Genomic DNA, 24,885 nt, shown 5'->3' with positions numbered 1-24,885 from the left:
CGTTGCTCGCTTCTCAGGGCAGACGCTCCCGAGGCGAAAGATTAATTTATTGAGGGCGGCGGAAACGGGGAGCGGCCGGAAAAAGGCGGCAAAGACGCCGCCTCTGCACACCTGTTGGCTCTCTCGGCTTTACCTGCGCTCGCGGTCACTCTTGATCACTCCGGGAGCGGTCCGTGGAGCTGAGGGAGGCCGAGGCGAGTTGGCGCCAGCGCACCTGCGCCCGTACGGTGGCCGGAAGGGACCAGAGGTGGTTCTGCCGGTGACAGTCGCGAGCCCCACCCTTTCCCCACGAGGCTGCGAAAACCGGGTGAGAAGCGGCGGCCGCGGAGTTCCCTCGCGCGGGGAGGGGAGTGGGCGCCGCGGGGTCGGGCTGGTGACTGTGGCGCCGCCCTCGGGGATTTGGTTTTGGGGAATGACTCTTACAGAAGCTGCCAGGGGACAAAATCCCCCATTTCCCTGGCCTCGGCTTTCTTTTCATTCATTTATTCATCCATTCATAACCTATGTACTGAGTGCCTGCTGCATATCTGGTTGCATCCTGGGCAGGGGGGAAGGTGGTGAACAAAGTTGACTGAGCCCCAGTTCTTGTGGAGGTTAAACTTAATTGGGGAGGAGGCTAGACAGTAAAAGGAGGTAAAATAGATGAACATGTCGCTCCAGGTAGATATAGTATTCAAAAAGGATTATGCGAAAGGAGGGGGGTCTGCTTTAACCATATGGTTATTAAGAGCATCCCTTGGGTGGCTGGGAAGGATGAGAAAGAGGTGGGAAAGCTCTGCTGAGAAGGTCTAGGTAAGAGACCTAGGTGAGGTCCACGTAGAAAAAGTGCTGGTAAGTAGACTGGATTTTGTTGAGAGGGTTGGGACGCCAGTGCAGGATTTTGAGCAGTGAGGTCTCTGTGATTTCGAGTTTCTCCCTGCCTGCTGAGTGGAGAATAGAGGTACAGTGTGTGGCAGGGAGGAAGCCACCTATAGGGAGGATTGTGCCTGAACCAGGGTGGGTGTGTCGGGTGGAGGAAGATGAGTCATTGGAGTCCCTGCCATGTCAGGGCACCGTTTTCTTGGTGAGTGGAACCCTGGCTTAGAAAGGGAAACCAGCTGTCATTTGGGGTCTTGCTAACTCCCTTTCTTTCCTCCAGCACACCTTCGACCCATCATGGGGACTGGTAATGCTGTTTTCCCCCTTTCCTAGCCTGGACTGTTCCCAGGTGGCTCCCAGATGACCATTCCTAGGCACCGTCCTTCTCATGAACTCCAGATATGTACTTTCATTCTGTCACCTAGCCCTATGCCCAACCTAAGGCCCAGCTTGCCTTAGAGGTAGTCCCAGAGCCGGACATTGATCTCCCGAGCTCAGGACTGGGCAGGGGGAGCCAAGGCCAGAGAGCGCATACAGGTTCTAAGTGGTCAGGGAAGGCACCCAGGAGGAGGTGGCCTGGAAGAGCTAGCAGGAACTCTACAGAGAACCCAGGTGGAGGGCAAGTGTTAATGAAGTAAAGTGGCATGATGACCAGGCCTCTTACTGCTTGTGTGATCTCTGACAGGTTCTTCCCCTCTCTGAGCTTCAGATTTCCCATCCGTAAAATAGGTATAATTGACATTCGCCTTTAGGACTGGGCCTCTGTGACAGGGTGGCCACTCACTGTTGACCCACTCAGATCTGAAGCATGGTCAGGGTGGTGGGAGCATCATTTGGTAGCAGGGTCAGGAACAGAGTCCCTCCGACAGTCCCAGCTGGGAAGTTCCTGCCCCTCAGAACTGGTCAGAAACACCTGCACACACATACCAGCCTGGGTGCCTCACTGAGAAGCTCTTAATTGACACAGAAAATCCTTACTCTTTTCCTTCACCTTTGACCATGGAAATCCTTAGCAACCCCTAAATGGATCCTTGTTGTTCTGGGGCAGAAAGAATTAGGGGAGCTACCTGCAAGGGAGCAAGGTATGGTGTTTGATGCCCTTATGCCTCTCCCCCAAATTGAACTGGTTGAATTACCTCTAAGCAACAAAAGGAACAATAGCTAATGTTTATTGAGCTCTTACTCTGTGCCAAATCCTATTTAAGCACTTTATAGGGATTAACTGGTTGAATTTTCACGACAGCCCTATGAGGTAGATTCTCTTTGTTTATCCCCATGTCACACAAGAGAGAGTTGACCAACAGGTTAAGTGGAGGGCCTGGGATTCAAGTCCCCCCTGCTGGCCCCAGAGCCTGTCCTCCTCCCTGAAAACATCTGCACAAACACAGATGGAATATTCACATCCTGTGCCACCTTCAGAAACAGAAGCGCAGGCTTGAGTGGCCTGTTGCCCATACAGCCCAAATTTGCCTTCGGATTTTTGCCACATTCCCCTCCCGCTGTCCTAGTACTCCCTGTGCCTTTGTTCCCCTAACATTTTCTGTGATGCACGATTCTATAACAGACCTGGGACCAGGAAAAATAATTGTTTTCAAAGACAGCATTAGGACAATGGAGAAAGTTGGTCATGGAGTGTATATTAGAAAATAGTAATGTATCATTGTTAAATTTCCTGTGTTAAATTTTAGTTGCACATTGGATGTGTGAGAATGTCCTTCGGAGATTCATGTTGACGTCTTTAGGAGGGAAGGATCTGATTCCTGGAGCATACTCTCACATGACGTGTGTGCAGGAACACATACTCTCACAGAGATTAACCTGGCAAAATGTTAACAACTGGCAAAGTTAGAAGGAAATAGGTGTTCTTTGTACTATTCCGAAACTTTATTATAAATTTAGAAAGTGATGTATTTTAATGGAAACGAAAAAGTATTACCGCAATAAACAAAATAGATATAATAAAAGAAGCAAAATGAAAATAGTTGTTAACCCCTGTTAGGCTCTGGGCCTGAGGCCTGTTTCCCTCTTCGTTAAAAAGAGAGAGTGGTACGGTTGCCGGGGGGGCTCAGTCGGTTAAGCAGCTGACTCTTGATTTCTGCTCAGGTCTTGATCTCAGGGTCGTGGGTTCAAGCCCCACGTTGGGCTCCACTCTGGGCATGGAGACTATTTAAAATAAAAATAAATAAATAAAATAAAAATAAATAAAAATAAATAAAAAGTACACGTTCAGTGCCTCAGTCACACTAGCTATATTTCAACTGCTAAAACCCACGTAGATGGCACAGATAGAGAATATTCCATCATCACAGAAAGTTCTATTGGATGCATGGTCAGATTGGGTTTGAGTTTTTGGGAAGATGATTTCACAGGTGCATTTCACTCTTGTCTGGAGGCAGGTGGTGTTGGCTTTCTATTCTGGTGATGTGAAATCACGCAGTGGACGAGGGTACTGTCCCCTCATTGTCAGGTTCCCCATCAGTTTTGCTCCTTACGGTTTTGCAGCCTGTGGGGATTGTCATCTAAATCTGCCCAGTTATGGATAATCAGTTGGAATTCATCTACAAAACAGAACTTTTCCTCTTCCCCTCTTTATAATCTGGTAATTATGTGAGGGAAGTAGAATGAATGCTGTATTCTTTATTTGCCAGTTTTCAGCAAAATGAGCAGGGTGTGTTTTAGTACTATTATGAACGCATAGATTTTGTTATTTATTGTGTTTTGTTTGGTTTTGTTGTTTTGTTTTAGTGCTCATCTGTCACTTGGGCCCATGGGCGTCTCTTAGGGTCTGCTCCAAGTCCTTTGACTTAACCCTGATGGTTTTTAGAAGCTTCCTTGCTTTCTGGTCTGAGCAGATGCTCCTGGCTCAGCTTCTCTGGCCTGTTTTCTTCTCAGTTGTAGAATCAGCCATTCCTCCAGGAGTCCTCTCTTCTTTGTTGGGAAAATGATACTTAGAGGCCATTGGTGGTGTTCGGGGTGTTCACTACTGCTGTGGTGTTATTTCCTCTAGGCATTTTCAGCTGATAGCATTAGAAAAATTGGTTCTTGGGGCGCCTGGGTGGCACAGTCGTTAAGCGTCTGCCTTCGGCTCAGGTCATGATCCCGGGGTCCTGGGATCGAGCCCCGCATCGGGCTCCCTGCTCTGCGGGAGGCCTGCCTCTCCCTCTCCCATTCCCCCTGCTTGTGTTCCCTCTCTCGCTGTGTCTCTCTCTGTCAAATAAATAAATAAAATCTTTAAAAAAAAAAGAAAAGAAAAATTGGTTCTTTGTTTGACTAAGAAAAAATCCATCCATGAGTTTGTACGGATAATTCCAGTTCAAATTTAGTTCTGAGTTTTTACTTTTTGGATTTTTTTGTGTGTATTAGAATCTTTTTTTCTTTTGTGCTAGTTCCTAATGAGATAAACAATATTACTTATTTGCTATATCCACAGTGGCTTCCAAATAATATTACTATTATCATTTCCAATAACATGATTACTAAAAACTGTTGAAGATTTTCTTTTACAGTTCTTTCTATTCTTATTGTACATCCCAGTAGGAATATATGGTTCTATCACTGTATTTTATTTTATTTTATTTTTTAAAGATTTTATTTATTTATTTGACAGAGAGAGACAGCGACAGCAGGAACACAAGCAGGGGGAGTGGGAGAGGGAGAAGCAGGCTTCCCGCTGAGCAGGGAGCCCGATGCAGGGTTCGATCCCAGGACCCTGGGATCATGACCTGAGCCGAAGGCAGATGCTTAACGACTGAGCCACCCAGGTGCCCCTCTATCACTGTATTTTAAACTCTGCATAGATATATTGTTAGATTCATGGGTTTCATTTTACTCTTGATTTTTAGGGATTGCTTTCATTTTTATTTTCGTTTATGTTGATTTATTCCTTTTCCTAACCACATAAAGCATTTACATGGGTTCTAAACTTAAAACCATGGGGCGCCTGGGTAGCTCAGTTGGTTAAGCGACTGCCTTCGGCTCAGGTCATGATCCTGGAGTGCCAGGATCGAGTCCCGCATTGGGCTCCCTGCTCGGCAGGGAGTCTGCTTCTCCCTCTGACCCTCCTCCCTCTCATGCTCTCTGTCTCAAATAAATAAATAAAATCTTAAAAAAAAATAAAATAAAATAAAAATAAATAAACTTAAAACCATGAAACAGAGGGGGCGCCTGGGTGGCTCAGTTGGTTAATCGTCTGCCTTCGGCTCAGGTCATGATCCCAAAGTCCTAGGATCGAGCCCCACATCAGGCTCCCTTCTCAGTGGGGAGTCTGCTTCTCACTTCTCTTCCTCTGCCCCTCTCCCCCGACTTGTGTTTTGTTTTGTTTGTTTTTAAGATTTTATTTATTTATTCATAAGAGACAGAGAGAGAGAGAGGCAGAGGGAGAAGCAGGCTCCCCGCTGAGCAGGGAGCCCGATGCAGGACTCGATCCCAGGACCCTGGGATCATGACCTGAGCCGAAGGCAGATGCTTAACCATCTGAGCCACCCAGGCGCCCCCGGCTTGTGTTTTATATCTCTCTCTGTCTCAAATAAATAAATAAAATCTCCAAACAACAACAACAACATGGGATGCCTGGGTAACTCAGTCGGTTAAGCGTCTGCTTTCGGCTCAGGTTATGATCCCAGGGTCCTGGGATCGAGCCCTGTGCTCAGCGGGGAGCCTGCTTCTCCCTCTGCCTGCCGTCCCCCTGCTTGTTCTCTCTCTCTCTGACAAATAAATAAATAAAATCCTTTAAAAAAAAAAAAAAACAGCAACCATGAAACAAGTTATATTTGGAGAGAATAATCCAGCTTCTCGTCCTGTCCTCACCACCCTTTTCCCTACTTCCCCTCATGGTAAGTATTTCTATTAGTTTTTAATTTCGCTTACCATTTTATTTATTATTCTTTTTTTAAAGATTTTATTTATTTATTTGACAGAGAGAGACACAGCGAGAGAGGGAACACAAGCAGGGGGAGTGGGAGAGGGAGAAGCAGGCTTTCCGCTGTGCAGAGAGCCCGACGCGGGGCTCGATCCCAGGACTCTGGGATCATGACCTGAGCCGAAGGCAGATGCTTAACGACTGAGCCACCCAGGCGCCCCTATTAATTTTTATCTTAAAACTTTTATTGGTATAATAGCATACCACTGTAAGTAGTTTTATTACATAGTTAACTATGAAATACCTAACTATATGATAAAATACCATATAGTTATAGTATTACATGTTACAACAAATATTGCATGTTGTAAATAACACTTTACATAAAATGTGGCATTATAACCGTGTTTCATTATGGTCATGTAACAACATATAACATGTAATATTGTTAAAGTATTATTTTATCCTTTTTTTTTTTAACTAGAAGGACACATATTAACATCTTCTCTTTCTTAGATAAAATGTAAACCACCTGCCCTCTTCTACACTTTTAGAAGCTCTGCAGATGGTGGGGTATCAGCCTTCTCTGTGACCCAGGTTGTTAGAATTTTTCCTGGGAGGTCCTAGGCTTTGGCCCCTGGTAGCTCTTCCCTAAGTGATAGCCAGGCTCGCAGTTGTCCTCTCACCCTCAATGAAGCTTTCTTCCTACCTTGATTTCTCAGTTTGAGAGTGTCTCTCAGGCAGGCACCTGCCACCCCATGCACAGGAGATGGAAATGGCCTCCAAGCGTATCACCCAGGAGACTTTCGATGCAGCCGTTCGTGAAAACATTGAAGAGTTCGAGATGGGGTCAGAGGACGCAGTAAAAGAGGCCGTGGAACAGTTTGAATCACAAGGTAGGGCACTGTGGCTCTGTCCCAGCTCTGGTCTGACTCTTTGCCCAAAAGTCACTTCCAGTCCACAGCTCTTAACGTGCAAGAATGATTTCCTGCCATGGCTCTCTCTTGCCTGGCGTGGCAGCCCTGGGCCCCGTCGCCCTGTCTGCGTTCTGCCCTGAGCAGGCTGGCTACCTTCTCCCACTTTGTTCTTGTCCTCCCTCTACTTGCCTTGACCCCCCACCCAGACATCTGCAGGGCTGAATCCTTCAAGGTGGGTCTCATTTTAATTGCCACTTCCTTGAAGAGGTTTTCCTGACTACCTCCCAAGAAACAGGGCCACCTACCTCCCTGCCTCACCTACACTCCAGCTTGAGTTCATGGAGGCAGAAGGGGGTGTTGGTCACCAGCCTGTGGAAACACCAGCCTATGGGGGACAGTGGTTAAGAGGGGACTATTTATTTACAGTGGTGTGGGCAGGGTTAGGAGACCTCCCCGGCCCCACAACAGGCCATGGCTGGGGGTGGGGAGTCATCTGGCAGAGGCAGAGGCAGGGAGATGGGAATAAATATCCCACCCTCCCATTTCTTCTAATCTGAAGTCCTCTTCCCCATTGGTCAAGCCCGGTCAGACTTGAGAGGGCAAGGGAGCTCAGGGGCCCAGCCTCAGAGGTCAGAGGCTGGTGTCCCCGGCACAGAGTGGGATATAGGATATAGATACTGGCCAGGGACTGGAGGAGTACCCAGATGTGTCTTGTGCAGTGGAGGCTTCCCTAGGGGTGCCAGGGAGGGTGGGGGTGCAGCCAGGTGGTATGTGCAGCCAGGGTGGTATTCTACCTAGCCCACCAGGTAGAGTGTGTCTCGCCACAGTGATGACCTGCAGCCTCACTACTGCTCTGCTCCCAGTGGTTGGACAGGGCCAAGGGGCAAAGACAACCCCTCCATATCCTACATCCCTTGTATGAATGTGGCTGCTGGGCCCTGGCAGGGAAGGGTTGGGATGGGGAGCTGGGCAGACCCCCCAAAGGCCTCCAGAGTGGGGTGGTCCCAGGAGAAGGGATGTGAGGTATGTTCTGGCAGGCCTGTGGGGATGATGGCTGTCACTTGTTTCCTGACCTCTCCCCCGCCCCCCACAGGGGTTGATCTGACCAACATTATAAAGCTGGCACCCAGAGCCTCTGCAGATGGATCCCAGGAGCCTACACACGACATCCTACAGGTAGGAAGGGGTGGCCCATGTGGGCATGGCTGACCTTACACATGTCATTCCACGCACATCACTGTTTAACAGTCTGTTAGGGGCACCTTTCCACTGGTTCCCAGATGACAGATGCAGGTTCTGAAGGGCAGGCACCCAGCGTGTACATGGGAGCCTGAGCTTGCAGCCAGGGCTCCCTGAGTCCATATCTGAGAGCCCTTTTGGGATGGACAGTGCTCAGGTTGTCCCCGGTGTTGGCAGCCTTGGGACAGAGGGCACCATGGAGGAGCCTCCTAACCACTAAGTTTTCTCAGAGATGGACAGGAATTACAGAAAGAGAGTGGAATCACAATAAGGCTGTCACCTGTTGAGCACTGACTATTCACCAGCACATTATATAGCCTGCCCCTTTAGCACTAAAACTGGCCTGTGAGGTAGGTGGTGTCATCTCTTACTTACTGATGGGGTAACAGAGGCCCAGAGCCTACCCTCACTCTCCAGCACACAAACAAGGAAGGTAAAGGTCACAGGGGTTAAATGCTATTGGTAAAAAGGCAAAGGCTGTGGTGTTTATTGAGAATTGACTGTGGAGTCAGTTCTGGGCAAGGTGCTTTCTTTGTGCTATCTCAGTTATTCTCCCAAAGACCCCTGCAAGGTGGGGATTATTATTCCCATTTTACAGATGGGTAATCCAAAGAGAAAAAAATGATCTACCTGACAGCAAGAGAGAGTAAAGTGATAAAAGAGGAAGTTGGAGAACACAGCCCTAGGTATGAACCCAGCTCTGCCTAAGGCAAGGTATTTACTTCTCTCTGCTCTCAGGGTCCTCACCATCTCCTGCCTCATGGAGGTTTTGAGAAAATTATCTCCTTGTTTTAACTTATTTGCTAGTAAGAAAGGAGTTTGTTGTCTTGGCAGTTTTTTTATTGGGTTGTTCATCTTGTTTTTATTGATTTGTAGATGCTCTTTACATATGAAGGGTCTCAGTAACAATAGTCTTTCGTAACTGAGTACTTCTTAAGTGCTCAGCATTGTGTTAAATTCTTTTTTTTTTCTTTTTTAAGATTTTATTTATTTATTTGACAGAGAGAGACACAGCGAGAGAGGGAACACAAGCAGGGGGAGTGGGAGAGGGAGAAGCAGGCTTCCTGCAGAGCAGGGAGCCCGATGCGGGGCTCGATCCCAGGACCCTGGGGTCATAACCTGAGCCGAAGGCAGACGCTTAACGACTGAGCCACCCAGGCACCCCAGCATTGTGTTAAATTCTTAAAACATGGGACACCTGGGTGGCTCAGTCTAAGGTTAAGCATCTGCCTTCGGCTCAGGTCATGGTCCCAGGATCCTGAGATCAAGCCCCGCATCGGTTTCCTTGCTCAGCGGGGAGCCTGCTTCTCCCTCTGCCTGCCGCTCTCACTGCTTTTGCTCGTTCACTCTCTCTCTGACAAATAAATAAATAAAATCTTTAAAAAAATAAAAAAATAAATAAAACATATTATCTCAATCTGTTGTTAGCCCATTTTGCTGATCAGGAATCTGAGGCTCCCTAAAGATAAATGACTCACTTGTGGTCACAGCCAGTGAGGGGCAGAGCTGGGACCCAGACCCAGGTCCCTCTCCCAGGGAAATCAAGCTGGGAACAGCTCTGCTGTCTTCTACCAGCAGTACAGAAAACTCCTTTTGTTCACAACCTTTGCTTTTTTATTCTTCTTAATTCGACTTTTAAATTTTATTTTTCATTACTGAAGAACAACGTGAACATGTTCTTGGCATAAAAGATTCAAGCAATACTCAAGCATTTATAGCAAAATCTGAAAGTCCCTGTCTCGTCTCTCCCACCAAACACCTTCTTTCCCTTCCCGTGTGGGAGGCGCCACACACATTGGGTTTCACATCCTCCCAGCCTTACTCTCACCTTGCAGTTGAACCAGCCCCTTCTCATTCCACGGCGGCATTGACCTCTGCTGCCGTGGCTCCGACGTGTGAACAGTGCTTATCTGTAGGAGAAAGATTCAACTCTGTGATGCCTTTTGAAATGAGTCTACCAGAGTCAGGAAATTTGTTGCACACAGACTTGTAGAAAAAAAAAACAAAACAAGAAGTCTTGGAACTCTCTAAGGAGAAGGTGAGCTGGACTGGTTTTATGTGTGAGGAGTTTCAAATCCAAGCCGTCAGTCACAGAGAAAGTGACCCCCGGGTTGGTGGACAAAGCCCCCATCACCATGCTGAGTTGTCGCAGGTGGAACACAGCTGACTCTGCCACCTTCACTTTAGCGACTGTCCTCTCCTCAGCCACTCCTGGGGTCTGGGGTCTCAGGCAGCACCTAGGGACTGTGAAGACCACCATCTTAGCCAGCCAGCACAGAGACTTGCCTTCCTGATGCCATCCAGGACAAGAGGAGATTCCCCACAAACTGGATGGAGACGAGTGTGTGGATTGTGGCCATTATCTTTTCTTCTCTTACCTGACTAAACCCAGAGTGTTACAACTCCAGCACTGTGCGTCTTAACGGCACTTGGGCCATTTGGGCCAGCTTTTTAGGTTTCTTGCCAGGTTCCTGCTCAAATGCTACGTCCTCTGTTTTTGGTTTATGGTAAAATATAACACAAATTCACCATCTTAACCATTTCTAAGTGGATGGTTCAGTGACACGAAGTATATTCACGTTGTTGCGCAACCATCCCCATCATCCATTTCCAGGACTTTCTCATCTTCCCAAACTGAAACTCTGTGCCCATTAAACACTAACTTCCTATTCCCCTCCCCTAACCCCTTTCACCCACAGTTCTACTTCCTGCCTCTGTGAATGTGACTCCTCTAGGGACTCCTATAAGTGGAATCACAGAGTATTTGTCCTTTTGTGGCTGGCTTCTTTCACTCAGCATAATGTCCTCAGGCTTCATCCATGTTGGAGCTTGGGTCAGAATTGTGGTCCTTGTTGTGGCTGAATAATATTCCATCGCGTGGATGGACCCCATTCTGTTTATCCATTCATCCATGAATGGAAAGTTGGGTTGCTTCCAGCCTTTGTCTACTAGAATTAATGCTGCTGTGAACACGGATATACAGACATCTCTTTAAGACTGCTTTCAGTTCTTCTGGGTATATGCTTGGAAGTGGGATTGCTGGATCATGTGGTAATTCCATATTTACTTTTTCGAGCATTTCCCTAATGACTAGCAATGTGGACCATCCTTTTGTCTGCCTAGTGGCCACCAGTGTATTTTCTTTGGCAAATGTCCATTCAAGGCACATTCTCTGCTTTTAGCCTATTAATATTCTGTGTCATTGCAACATAGACTCAGTTAAGTCCAGCTCAGGGACGGTGAGCCAACAGGCATCCTTGCCATTCCGGGCAGTGGTGGCTAAATCACAGCCCTCTGGCTTGGGTTGATGGCATCTGTAGAGCTGCCCTCCCTGGGGCCTGGGACCAGTGATTTCGTAAGCCCCAGGAGGCTTGGGTTCATCTTGGGCCCATTGCTGAAGGCAGGTCTGGAGCATGGAATTGAACGGCAGCTAGACTTGGATGCCCTTTTCAAATTGTTTCCTCTCGTTATTACTGTTTTTCCCCCCAGGGACTTTGAATTGAATTTGGGTAGATCAATAGTGTGTGTGGTGTGATTTCATTTGGCAGATAAATATTTGTGGAATGAATGAGAGAGAAACAGGAGGCATCTGTATGGGCCGGTCTGGCAAAGGTAACTTTCACCTTCCTTGGAGAGGTGGCCACTGGAGGGTATGTCGATTAGTTTTAGTTGCATAGTAAGCAACCCAAAACAACAGCCATTTTCTTGTACCTTATGGTTCGGCTGGGTGAACTGAGCTCAGCCAGATGGTTCCGAGGGTCTGGCTTGGAGCATCTTGCCATGGCAGCTAGGGCTGGAGCGTTGACTGTGTCTGCACTCACGTGTGTGGCTCCATGGAGGGACCCTGAGAGAGCTGGGTCTCTCCATCTCTCTGTGGCCTCTGAAGCTCGAAGCTCCTAGTGTGGAAGCTACCACGGCTGGACTGAATTTCCACCACAGGCCTAAATCCCAGGAGAGGGAATGTCACGGGGGCAGCCCTGTCACTGTGGAACCTCTTTGGGCTGAGCTGACACTGAAGTTTCTCCCGTGTCCTCTAGGCCCTGGATGACCTGCAGGAGTCCGTGGCCCGCTCTCGCCCCCAGGAGGTGTCCGCGCACCTTGCCCGCTTTTTTGAGCAGTGCAAGCAGCATGAGGCTTGCCGCTTCCTGGCAGCCCAGAAGGGGGCCTACCCCATCCTTCTCGCCGCCTGGAGGCTTGCTATAGCAAGTGACCAGGGCCTCCTGCTCCAGGCCCTCAACGCCCTGTCAGCCCTGACCGATGGCCAGCCCGATCTCCTAGACACCCAGGGCCTGCAGCTGCTGGTGGTCACACTGGCCCAGAATGCTGACGCAGCCGATCTGACCTGTTCTGGGATCCGCTGTGTGTGCCATGCCAGCCTGAAGCACGAGCAGAATCGGCAGAGCCTGGTGAAGGCCGGTGTGCTGCCCCTGCTGACCGGTGCCATCACCCGGCATGGTCACTGTGCTGACGTGGTCACGGAGGCCTGCTGGGCCCTCCGAGTCATGACCTTCGACGATGATATCCGTGTGCCCTTTGGCCATGCCCACGACCATGCCAAGATGATTGTGCAGGAGAATGGAGGCTTGAAGGTGCTCATTGAGGCCACCAAAGGTAGGAGCAGGTGTGAGAATGAGAGTTGGGTTTTAGGACTGCTTCAGGCATGGCTGGCTCCAGGCTCCACTTGCCTCTTTTGGCTTACTACCACCCACATGGCAGCCCTGGTGGAATAGTGTCCTTACTTCTGGTTGCTCTAGGAGAGTTCCAAGCCAGGGCTCATTGGCCAAGACCAGATCTTGTGCCCATCTCTAAAGCCATTTGAGGAAGGGGCTTGGCTCTGTGCACCCACACAGACTGAGAGCACACGGAAAGGAGAGCTCCCCAAAGGGACAAATAAGGGTGTTTCCCAAAGATGGGGGAGTGTGGCTGGTCCCCGGTAGAGGTTTACACTTTGGTTCATACTTAGCCTCAAATTGTTATGCACGTACATGTTCCTGACTGGGATGACCAAGGCAAGCCAGCCATAGGAGCTCACAGCGCTGATGTTCAGACCTGAAATTCCCTGCCCCCTGTCCACTGTACCCACCAGAAAAGGCCTGACTCTGGTCTGGTGCACAGAAGGTGCTAGAAGAATGAGTTCTTCCCAGCCTGCCTGTGGCTCTGGCTCTATAGCTAGGCTTGTTTGTGTGACTCTGGCCCTGTCTTCCGGAGAGGCAGGCCTGCCTCAGTCTCATACCTCTGGAGAGGGTGAAAACAGGCCCAGCCATCTGCGAAGTCGAGCTGCTTCTCTGAGGGGGAGTTTACATCTTTCTCGTTTGTTGACAGAGCTCCTGTCCATCAGGGTTCTACCAGAGAAGCAGAACCGGGGGTGGGGGGGGTGGGGTGTGTGTGTGTGTGTGTGTGTGTGTGTCAAGGAATTGGCTCATGTGCCCAAGGGGCTGGTGAGTCTGAAATCCATGGAGCAGGCTTGGGCAGGAGCCAACACCACAGTCCTCAGGTGAGCTTCTTCCTCTTCAGGAAGACCTCAGTTTCCCTCTTAAGGCCTTCAGCTGACTGGATGAGGCCCACACTCAGACCATCAAGGGTCATCTTGAAGTTAGCTGATCATAGATGTCACTACATCTAGAGAATACCTCCCCCCAGTATTAGTGCTCATGGCATTGCTGGGGGCTGCACTCTGACCAGGGGGCCATACCAGCTGACTGTCACAGAGCTCTGTATAAATTAGGGTTGTTCACTCCCCCCCACCCTTCCACCCCGGCCACCCCCCATGTGAGCCTCAGTGCAGGCCTCTCCTCCCTGGGGCCTCTAAGCTTCGTCTTCGGCATCTGTGTTCAATTTTGCCCAGGTCAACTCTATCCATATGTCCCTCTACGGTTTCTGGGTTTCCCGTTGCACTTAGAAAGGTCATTCCCACCCCAAGAACATAAAAATAGTTTGGATGTTTTATTATAGCACTATTATGGTTTTCTTTTTTTAGTTGAGCTCATCAGTTGGTCTGGAATTTATCTGGGACACCGCGTGGGGGAGGGCGAGTTCGCGTGTCTTCTCCTGCGGCCAGCAGGGAGCACTGCAGGCCCGGGCGGCCCTGGTGTTCAGTGGGGCTCTCCTGGTGCGTGTGGCCGCCCTGCCTGGCAGAAGGGCCCCGCTTCCCAGGTGGAACAGGATTTGTACCAGGACCGCTGGCTTCTGGTTCCAAGCTGGGACTGGTTCTCTCCCTGTCCTGCCCCCAGTGGTTCCTCTCCCTCTCCACAGCATTCTCTGACAACCCCAGTGTCCTGAGTGAGCTCTGCAGCACCCTATCCCGCCTGGCCGTCCGCAACGAGTTCTGCCAGGAGGTCGTCGACCTTGGGGGCCTCGGTGTCCTGGTGGCCCTACTGGCCACCTGCAGTGACCACCAGGTGGGTGTCCAGAGCCGTCTTAGGGTGTGAAGCGCCCCTCACTTGGATTTCGATTTGTCATTTCTCTCAATGCCACAGGAAGGTTCCAGACTTCCCAGTGAACTCTGCCCCCTTGAGCCCCAGCCACCCAGACAAGCTTGAATCAGAACATACCGGCCCTGTCTGCTGACCCTGGAAGCAAAGTGCAGTTTTCACTCCTCATTGACCCCAGGGCAGGAAGTAAAGTTTTGGGAGAAAACAAATCCACCCACCCTGTCTTACTATCCTTTAACACCTTTGTATTTTCTACCAGCAGTGGGAGGAACGTGAGTGGGTGTTGACAGGGGCTGGCCCAGCCCCCAGCTCAGGGGTGTGACGCTTGAGTGAGACAAATCCTTAGTGCCTTGGTTTCCCCATCCATAAAATGGGGCAGGGACCCCTATTCATTATTCTTTCATTTAACAGCCACTTAATCCCCTCTCTACATGCCTGACTTAGGGCGGGAGTACCTCCCCGTCCTTTGGCAGCAATGGTCCTATTGCCCCCAACCCCAGAAAGCTGTATTTGAACCGGCTTAAGCTCATGAGGGAATGCATTTTGTTTGTACTCCTGGACAGTCGGGGGTGGGTGGAGGCTTGGTTTCCCTCCCACCGCTTTCTCTTTCTCTTTCACAGCTCTGCCCCTCACTGGGGCGGTCAGCAGTCCCAGCAGCATCTGGTCAGCTGTCCTCAGCTCAGGACCTGGGGACTCAGCTATGGCCAGGGGACCCTGGGCTTTGATTCCTGGCCTGAGTCGCATGCCCCCTCCGTGTGTGAGGGGTGGGTGTCAAGGCTGTCCAAATGCCTGGGCTGGGCACAGGTGGACTAATCCACAGGGTCCACCTCCCTGAGCCTCTCCTGCCATCACAGGCTGCCCGCATGCCCCAGGGTGGCCCCACCTGTTGTTCAGACAGCGGAACAACAGACCCTCCCTCAAGACTCGGCCCCCCCCCCCCTTACAAACCAGCAACCAAGCAGTTAGTGTCTGGCACAGCGCAGGAGGACGAGCTAGCCAGAGCTGACCCCCACCTTACCCTCCTGTAGGACCTTGTGAAGCAAGTGTTGAGTGCCCTGTGGGCCATTGCAGGCAACGATGATGTGAAGGACGCCATTATCCGTGCTGGCGGGACAGAGTCCATCATAGCCGCCATGACCCAGCACCTGGCCAGCCCCCAGGTACCTACCCCAGGCAGGGGGCGCAAGAGGTGGGGCACAGTGGCTGGAGTCCCAAATCAGTATCTGGGTTCACCTGGTGCTCTTCCCCATTTCCTCAAGCAGGGCTAGGGCTGGGGTGGGGCCCGCGAGAGGCCTCGGTGGAGACCGTCCCCCCTAAGAGCGTGGTTGAGGTTTTTATCATTCCTCTTATTACTGATCTGGTATATACACGGGCTGGCAGCGGTCTCTCCAGGGGAAACTGCAGGGCACTCACCTGGGGAATTAACAGTGGCAGCCACGGCAGGCCCTCTGGGTGATGGGCATCTGACTGTCTCCGCCATCCCTGTGACCCCCCACAGGTCTGCGAGCAGAGCTGTGCGGCCCTGTGCGTCCTAGCCCTGCGAAAGCCAGAGAACAGCCGGGTCATCATGGAGGGCGGCGGGGCCCTGGTCGCACTGCAGGCCATGAAGGCGCACCCGCGAGAGGCTAGAGTACAGGTGGGCCTGTGGGCAGGAGGGCGGGGCAGGACCCAGGCCCTCCCTGTCCCCATCCCCATCCCAGCCCTCTCAAAGTCTTTTTCCTTCCCAGCCCCCGAAGGTATCTACTTCCCATCCGTGAAAATGCACCCAGTTCTCTCCATAGCTGTCTTCCTCTTCCTTTGCTCTTCCAGTGTTGATTTTTTTCCTCTCCTAACAGTTCCTTCAGAAGGATAGGAAGAGGAGGAGGAGATGGGAGGAGAGCAGGTGGAGATCTGCTGGGACTTTTGGAAGATTCCCTGCTATCCATGGGCTGCCTCCCCCACTCCCACCTCGCACACCCTCCCAGCACAGGGGCCTCCTTGCTGGTCCTCAGACACACCAGGCTCTGTCCCACTAGGGGTCTTCGCTCCTGATGGTGTCTCCTCTGGAACACTGCTCTTGGCTCACCCATCACCTTACCCATTCCTCACCACCCTGGCTGGGCAGTCCCTCACACCCTCACACCTCACCTACTATTTGTCTTCTAGTCTCCCAATGGTGGGGTGCTTTGTGGCACCCACACATGGCAGATAAACAGGGCACAGATGTTGGTGAACGAGTGATGATGTAATTGACAGGTGGGCCCTGTGCACAACCCCCTCTTCCCCACTGTCTCTCTGCCCTCCTTTCCTGGGGCCCCTGCCCAGGCTCTTGCCAGCCACAGGGGAATCTTGCTCTGAGACTGAGGGTCCCACACTTGAGGGATTAGCCACACCTGCCAAGCACTTGACTGCCTGAGCTTCAGTTTCCTCGCCTGGGAGTTGGGGGAATTAGCCCTGCTTCCCAGGGTGACTGAGAGGATAAAGTGGGGAGATGAATCTAGCCTCATGAGTCACAGTGTAAGCACCTACCGTATGTTGGTTGTGATCACCTTTGCCCGTTATGTTATGATGGGGGCCCTGAGGTCAGAGTGGACCCCACCCACCAGTGCACAGCCCCTCACCTTCAGTTCTTCCTCCCAGAAACAGGCCTGCATGCTGATCCGTAACCTGGTGGCCCGCAGCCAGGCCTTCTCACAGCCCATCCTGGACCTGGGGGCTGAGGCACTCATCTTGCGGGCCCGTGCCACCCACCGTGACTGCGAGGACGTGGCCAAGGCTGCCCTGCGGGACCTTGGCTGCCATGTCGAGCTGCGAGAGCTGTGGACTGGCCAGAAGGGCAACCTGGCGCCGTGACCTCAGGTTCAGTCTGGGCCATGGCTCTGGGTGAGTTATGTGACTCAGGAACAGGGAGGAGGTCCGTGTCCTGCTACTCTAGTCCCTGGATTCCAACCCCACTCAGTGAGGGGTGTTTTCTGATGGGTACCAGGTACAGGCTAGGGTGGGAAGGGAGCATTGGTGAAACATTTACACAGCAGAAAGCAGCCCCTGGGTCCTGGCCTCCCTTCACCTTATTCTCCGGGCCGGCTGACAGCATTGGCGTTACCCATCCTGCCCTCCCACCACCACCCCGTGCCCTTTCCTACCAGAAGGGCCTCCTTAGTATTGCTTGGGGGCAAAGTGCTAACTGAAATGTGGGGTCCACGCCGGCCGGTCTCACAGGAGGTTGGGTCCACCCCGCTTCGGCTCCTACAAGTCTGTTTTCTCCCCTGCTCATCTCTCACTTGTAATATGGCTTGTAGGTGCCTTGCTCTGCTGGACGGAGGGCAGGGACCAAGCTCTTCTGCCTCCAGGGGTCCCAGGCCCGCCAGTACTGCCCAGTAATAAAAGACTCTGTTAGTTGAACAATGGAGGGATCTCTTCCATAGCGCGGTGGAGTATGGGTGCTGCCTCCAGTGGCCTCAGAGAATGGGAGAGGGGCAGACGTCTGGGGAGGCCATGGGGTCGCTGAGGAAAGCAAAGGGGTTTTGAGAACAGCCTGGGATATATGATCTGCTGTTACTCCCAGACAGCCAGTCTGCTGGGGCCATGGTTCACACCTGGGGCCTTGGCCCCAAGGCCATTGTTTCTGATTATATCTCACTCAGCTCTGTGGCCTTGAGCTAGTGATGTAATCTCTCTGAGCCTTGATTTGATCCTCTGTGAAATGGGGAGAGGGGAAATAGAACCCGCTCTGAGGGGTGTGCAAGCAGAGCTGGGCACATGGGAGGCACCCGATTGTCTTAGCTTCACCACCTCCATTCACCCTAGAAGGACTATCCTGTACTTGTCTGCCTGGCTGCTTGAGGTCATAGCTCGCCAGGTGGCTTGGGCAGCCTGCCTTCCTTCTTGAGCCTCAGTTTCCCATCTATAGTATGGACATCACTGTTGCTGCCCCAAATACCCCCACTGTCCCCCCAAAGTGTTCTGGGGGTCCCTAGGCAGCTGTGCCTGGCAAACCCCAGTGCTCCTCTGCATTACACTGCATTTACATGACTTGGGGGTCATGTCGGGGTCACCTGCCAGCTTGTGCATCCCATGTGGCCCAGTCAGGGTTGGGTAACTTCAAGAGTCCTGGTGGGCTCCAGGCACGGTACCTGACCTCTCCAGCCCACACACTGGGAGCCCCTCACCTCTTTTGGAACACCCAGCCCACTGCTTGTCATTCATCTCCCCTAGCTTGAGGAGGGCCTGAATTTTGTCCTTGATATCAGCTCAAGCCCTTTCCTAGAAGCCTCCTAATTTCCATGGCTAATGTGAATAGCTGGCGGGGGTGGTAGCATCACCCTGGTCCTAACTCCCTGTGGTGGCAAATTGTTCCCTACTCCTGGCTGGGAGGGCCTTGCCAGCTCAGGGGGGCTGACATGAACCTCTGACCCGGTCATCCCCCACCGGGAACTCACCCAGTATGTAGAAGGATCTTGCACCTGCTTCAGGCTGCCTTGCCTTGACTTCTGCCACCCATGTGACCTCAGGGTAGTCTGTACGCCCTGTGAGCCTCATGTATCATCATCTGTCTTGTGGGAGGTGGGTGGTGCCAGCCCATTTCTGGGGAAGCCTGAGGTGTTCTTCCTGTAATTCCTGCCCCAGCTCTGCTCTCGATCTGCCCAAGGCTCCCCATTGCCCTCTCCATAAAACCAACTGTCCTCCAGGCCCTGCCCACCTCCCAGCCTCATGTTCCCTACATTGTCTTCTAGTTGTCTTTCTAGCCACATCAGCTTCCCCCCCGTAAGGCCTTTGCACATGCTGTCCTTGCCTGAAGCACCTCTCCCCCAGCCCTCCCCATGGCTGGTTCCTCCCTGGCACAAGGTTCTAGCTCACATGTTGCCTCCATGGGGGAGATCCCCTTCTGTTGCCCTTCACTGGTGCCCTGGTCCCATCACCTCTGTGCTGTGTCACTGAGCTCTGAGCCTATGCTGGTGTGCTTTTGTGTTTGTCCTCTACTGCCCATGAGTTGCATGTAGGCAGGCTCCTGTCTCCCTGCTCTGCTCCAGGTTCCTGTAAATGTTTTTGAATATACACCTAAATAATAAAGGGGTGGTTTGGAGGGAAGGCCTAGTGCTCTGCTCCCCTGAGCTCCTGGCCAGCCTTCCTACAGCTGCAGGCTGCTCTGGGGAGGCAGGGCTCCAGCTTATCAGTCCTTTCCACCTTAATCCGAAGAATGGGGCTTCGTCAGTGGGCGTGGCTCAGGGGCTGTTTGGAAATCCACAGGGTTTGCAGGCATATCATTGAGGTTGGCCAAGCCTGGGTTCCAGTCCCTGCTCTGCCACCTCAGGTGAACCTCAGCCTCCTCTCCTGAAAACAGATTAAGTGGATTGCTACACAGGACCACAGCCCCCAGCAAGGCCCACGGCCCCTCTCTGAGTGCTTGCCATCCTCGTTGATGACATGGAAACCGGCGCCCGGGAGAAAACCGCTGCAAGGGAGGGGCCCGCACATTCAGGCTGTGCCCGTACCGTGCAGCCTCTCTGAGTCTCTGGGAGGCTGAGTAAAACTGCCTTGAAACCAGCTGGGCGTGGTTGACATCACTGTTGCCTTCAGCAGGTATCCCTCCAGCCAGGGAAGGACCCAGGGTCCTGGCTTATGAACACATCTTTGAGAGGCAGGGCCTACAAACCCCATTTTCCAGATGAGAAATAGACTCGCCAGCCTTTGAGGGGCCTCCGTGGGATGAGAACCCAGCTTGGCCTGCCTCCACGCCCCTCCTCTCTTGCCAGCGTTGCTAACCTGACCTTGGGCAAATGGCTCTCTGGCCTCTGTTGATTAAGCCCTGTCACTCTGCCCAGGCCTGGCTCATAGCCATCATGTCAGATGATTCCAGGGATCCCCGAGAGGTAGAGGAGACTGGGGGGCAGAGAGACAGTGTCCTGCCCAGAGCCAGCCAGGCTGACACGGAAGAGCTGGGATCCCAGGCACCCTGGCCAGGCACAGCTGAAGTGCCCACAGTGGGAGTGTCAGTTGCTGATGCCAAGGGGCATTACTGGCCATTGTTGGAAAGGCAGCAGGGAGCTTGGCCGGCGCCAGCATGCTGACAAGCAAACAGAGGCCAGAGCCCAGGCATTGCCTTTGGCACCCTCAGGAAAGGCAGCCTGGTGTTGGGCTGCTGCCTGACCCTTGCCTCAGTTGGCACTGTCCCTAGGGGTACCCTGGGACCTTCCAGGAGCTTGCTGCCTCCCTCCCAGGGCCTGGCAGGTGGGTGCTGTGAGTAGGGACTTCTGTAGCATAAATATCTCCCTCTCTGGGTGGCAAACCCCACCCATAGTTGGTCTATGTCCACATCCCATGAAGCGCTATTTACAGAAAGGGAAACAGGCCCGGAGAACAGTTTATCCATCACCAACACTCAGCAAGTGCTGGCTGTGGACCAGCGAAGTTGTGAGTGTTTTAACTTCCATTCATCTCGTTAGTGCTGCCTTCAACCCTGGGAGGTAGTTGGAGAAACTAAGTCAGAGAACTTGAGTCACTTGCTGAAGGTCTGGTGGCCAGCAAGTAAAAAACAGCAGAGATTCAAACCCGGCTTCCGGCCCTTTCAGCAAGGAACACTTGTAGTATGAGGATCAGTTTTCTCATCTGCAGAGTAGGTGCTGTCCCCTACCCCCACCACCTGGAAATTCGGTCCTGAGATGGTATTTGGCCCAGTAAGGACCTGACACCCATTGTGTGTTTAGTGGACCTCAGTGTCCTCTTGTCCAGAGAGCAGAATGGAGACCAGGGCCTGGAAGTTGGCTGGGGAGCAAACCTGGGAAGCGGGGAGGTACGGGAGAGAGGCCCAGGTGGGAATATCATGGGAATATTGTGAGTCAGATGGTGGCCTCAGGCTAGTGACATCAACAGTGTGAGCCTCAGTGTTTTCCCTGTCCTCCATAGTCCTCCATATAGTCCTCCATACCGGGAGCCCTTCGAGATGTTGTGGATTAAGCACAGGGGGCTTGCCCAGCCCTGAAATGTGAACCCTTATTAAGGCCTAGCTTCGGTTTGCTCCCTCCCAGCATTCCCTGGTTCTGAACTTGATCTCCACCAACCCTAGCCAGTGCCTAGAGGAAATAAGAGCCAGTATCTGGGAACATTTGTAACCCTCTCCGCGCTGGAGATTAAGAGAGTGCACTTGGTGAGTCAGAGTCAGTGAGTGGACTTGGGAGGAGTGCCAGTGACACAGAGGGGCACTGGATGGCAGGTGTCTTCTCTAAACTGCTGGCATCTGTCTGCAAAGAATCCCATGAACTTCACCTCACGGAGAAGCTGAGGCTCACAGGTCAGATGGTCCCGCAGAGAGTCAAATGCTTTCACCAGAAGGTCAAGGCAAGGGCTAGGATATAAGTTCTCCCAGGGGAGCAGCCCAAAAGAGGAAAGATCAAGGTGTAGGGATCATTGTCCCTGAGGAAACCGATCCACAACCATTGCCCAAGGTTATGTAGTGGGCCAGTGGCTGGACATGGATTTGACCCAGATCACTCAGGCCCCTGGTGGCTCTTTTCTGACACTGTCTTACCCCACTTCCAAACAGCAGGCTGCTCTAAATGCACCTCCAGATTCAGCCACTTGAAGCGCTGTGGGCGAGGAGCTAGACCTCTCTGCACTCTGGTTTCTGTAAAATATGGCCAGTGGTCGCTTTGACCTCATGAGATAGTGGTTAGTTTTCGGTTGATTCACAAAAGGCTTATCCGGGAGGAGGCCGGTTGGGGATGTCACTGGATCCCGTAAAGGAGAAAGCTTGAAATCAGAAAAGTCCAACACTTCCAGAAAGCCACAAAGCTCATGGGTAGGATTCCACCTGTTTCCACATCTTCACAACCTGGAGCTTCAGAGGACGAGCCTGAGTGACCTCAGAGAGTCTGCCTTCTCCGTGTCTTTGGCAGGGAAATAGCGGGGAGTGAAGGAATGTAAAATTATCCGGGAGTCTTTCAGCTGCGATGGCCCATGTTCACAGCCAGAGTTGGAGGTCCTGTTTCTACGCGGCGAGGTCCAAGGGCCAGCCTCTACGACACAGCACCAGAGTACCCCGCCCGGGGCGTCTGCGGCCGCCTTGGGCCGCCGCACTCCCGGCCAAACTCAGCACCTTGCGCTCTCCTGCCTTGCCCGGAGGCACACCGCTCACGGCCCCTGCGACCGGCCGCAGGGCCTGTCCGTCTTCGGCGTCGCAGCCAATCCTCATCGCCCTCTAGGCTACGCCCTCCGTTCTCGCGCCAGCCGCGCCAGCCACTTCGGAGCCCTGCCCTTGCCCCCCAGGGATTGGTCGTCAGGGCTGCTCGTCTTCTGCCAGAGCTCCAATCCTCGCCTACCTCCCGGCCCTCGCCTCCCAGCACCTCGCACCCCGCGGGACCGCCTCTGGGATGAAAAACCTCACCCAATAGCCCGCCTCTACCCTTCAGTGATTGGCTCTAGGGGCTGCCCGTCTGTTTCATGCCAATCAATCTCTGTGTTCCCCAACGCCGATTGGCCAGCGTGCAGCCAATCGGAGCGTGGCGTGAACCCCTCCCGCAGCGCGCGCTGGGGGTGCGCGAGGCGGGGCCGTGGTGGCCCGAGGCGGCAGCAGCGGCGGTGGTGGTGGTGAGGGCGACGCGTCCTAGCTGGTAAGGGGGAGCAGAGGGCGCGGGGTGGCGCAGGCGTCCGGGGGCCCGCGCCCCTCGGGCCGAGCCAGGGCGAGGCACGGTCTTGTCGTGGGTCCTGGGGCGGGGGCGGGCGAGGCAGGGCGTGACAGCTGCGTCGCAGGGGTAGGGAGAGGTTAAAGCCCTCCCGTACACCCCGCGTCTGGTGCTCCTTGGGGACCCTCCCAGCCGGATCTGAACCCTCACGGTCAGTCCACACACGCCTGACACCACGTCCCTTCTTGTTGACAACACCCCCCACCCATACACCTGAGACTGTCCACCTCGCTGACATCCCCCACACCTCTGGGGCCGTGTCCCCAGGCGCTCGGCACAATTGGATCTTCACACCCACACGCACTTGAGTCCATGTCCCCACCAATATTCTCCCCCACACACCTGCCACCGCCCCCGCACTCATGGATACCCCCCACATCACCTAAAATTGTTCCTCTTGATGAAACCTCCACACCCAGAGCCATGCACCCCCACCTCTGCCACTGGGCGTACACCCCCTCCACCCATGCCTGAGCCTATGATGCCGAACTCGTGGCCCCCCACTCACACCTGGGCCGGGTTATATCCCCTCACTGATTTTGCTCACATCCAGGTCTGTTCCCCTCTCTTGCTTCCTCCCTTCAGCCACTTGGGTCAGGGCCCTCAGGGCTCTCCCCCACCCCTCCACCTGCCCTGTGCCTTTCCAGGCCCTCTCTCCATGACACACCCCCAGTCTGTCCCCCACCCGTACTTTCTTACATGTGTACCTATATTTGTGCCTCTCTGTTATCCTTGAACCGCACCCCCCCCCCAGGTTCCCCAACATTCACCCGAGCCTAGCTCTCTCAGGATAACTGCACCCTCCCCCACCCAAAAGAAAAGCCCACCCAGAGGTTATCTTTTCATTTATGACAGTCTGTAAAGTGATTTCCAGGCTTACAATAATCCCTTTGGCCAGGCGAAACCAGAATTATCTCCATTTTACCAGCAACAAAACCTAAAGAGACTTGAACTGGGGAGGCAGAGCCCATCCCTCCCTGAGCATTGCTGACCCTTCTCTGTAGACCTTCCCCATTTTTGCCCATCTGTTGTGCTTATCTCTGAGGGGCTGGCAGGAGAGGGGACCCCCTCCTTCCCTGCAGCTGTTCCTCAGGAGTCACGACTAAAGTCCGGAAAGACTGAGCTGGAAGGGGCGGCCCCTGAACGTTGCTGTAGCACGTGTCTCTGTGTCCTGGGGCTGGGTGGGGGTGGGGACACTGCAGGAGCGGGACTTCAACACCTTGGGTGCCTCCAGTGGCACCCAAGGGAGGTGCCAGCTCCCAGCCTCTGGCCCCAGCTCTTGCAGACCGAAGCCCCTTGCTGACCCTCAAGAACTCCTGGTGCCCTTAAAGCCGATAAACCTAGAGAGTAAGGAAACACTCTTCAGAGTGAGGAGAGCTAATGTTAACAGCCACCTAGAGCCAAACTGTAAAACTGGAGCCTGGTGAGGTGCTGGGAATAATAATTTTTCTGGAACTTCAGAAGTTCCCTGGAGTATGATTTGCAAGTGTGCAGCATAGAAGAAGACGGTAGCTTTGTTGTGGAAAAGTAATAACGTGGTGCGGTTTCCTGTAAGGTTTGCATAGCACCTCTTACCCCCCTCTGTCTCTCCCACCAGAATGTGCCAAAGGGTCATGTCACCGTCACCTTCTCCTGTAGAAACTAAAGCCAATGGGGTTTTCTGCCCACATTCAAAAGGAGTCATTTAAAATGTGTGTGTTTATGTATGTGCCTGTGTATGTAGATGTAGGTGTATACATACACACGTTCATATGTACACGTACTCACGTTTTATATACTACAAATGTATACACGTTACATATATATACATATGCAAATATGTAAACTTTGATAAGGTAATTGATGTACATGGTAAAAAAAAAAAGTACAAAAGGACATACAGTGAAAACCAAGCAGGTTTGTCTGCACCCAGTACCCTTCTGGAA

At 52.6% G+C, this 24,885-nt stretch overlaps 2 protein-coding genes across 8 annotated transcripts in view; both read left to right on the top strand.

Annotated features, from left to right (window-relative positions):
• Nucleotides 1-166: 166 nt before the first annotated feature.
• On the top strand, nucleotides 167-22,319 carry ARMC6 (armadillo repeat containing 6). Of its 6 annotated transcripts, none has more exons than XM_064597474.1 (9): nucleotides 167-307; nucleotides 6,439-6,612; nucleotides 7,727-7,809; nucleotides 11,910-12,483; nucleotides 14,125-14,270; nucleotides 15,332-15,463; nucleotides 15,802-15,939; nucleotides 16,923-17,165; nucleotides 22,175-22,319. In XM_064597474.1, the coding sequence occupies exons 2-8, from the start codon at nucleotides 6,486-6,488 to the stop codon at nucleotides 17,133-17,135; spliced, it is 1,413 nt and encodes a 470-aa protein (XP_064453544.1). In that variant the 5' UTR covers nucleotides 167-307; nucleotides 6,439-6,485; the 3' UTR covers nucleotides 17,136-17,165; nucleotides 22,175-22,319. The 6 variants fall into 6 exon arrangements, with proteins under 6 accessions (XP_064453544.1, XP_045718622.1, XP_064453537.1 ...); XM_045862666.3 differs by lacking the exon at nucleotides 22,175-22,319 and adding an exon at nucleotides 19,624-19,838; XM_064597467.1 differs by lacking the exon at nucleotides 22,175-22,319 and adding an exon at nucleotides 17,582-17,687.
• A 247-nt stretch (nucleotides 22,320-22,566) lies between these two features.
• SLC25A42 (solute carrier family 25 member 42) overlaps nucleotides 22,567-24,885 on the top strand; it is a 28,479-nt gene continuing 26,160 nt past the window's right edge. For both annotated transcript variants that reach the window (XR_010413601.1, XM_045862655.2), the window contains exon 1: nucleotides 22,567-22,888. Coding sequence is in view for 1 of the 2 variants with exons in the window: in XM_045862655.2 (XP_045718611.2) it covers nucleotides 22,719-22,888 (170 nt within the window). In the remaining variant the exon portion in view is untranslated. The remainder of the gene's footprint in view (nucleotides 22,889-24,885) is intronic.

The sequence above is a fragment of the Mirounga angustirostris genome, unplaced genomic scaffold, assembly GCF_029215605.1.
Source record: "Mirounga angustirostris isolate CCGP_5_RB_7025 unplaced genomic scaffold, mMirAng1.0.hap1 SCAF_1, whole genome shotgun sequence".
NCBI lineage: Eukaryota > Metazoa > Chordata > Mammalia > Carnivora > Phocidae > Mirounga > Mirounga angustirostris.
The sequence above is the reverse complement of the archived record's forward strand: the minus strand, read 5'-3'. Positions and strand labels throughout refer to the sequence as shown.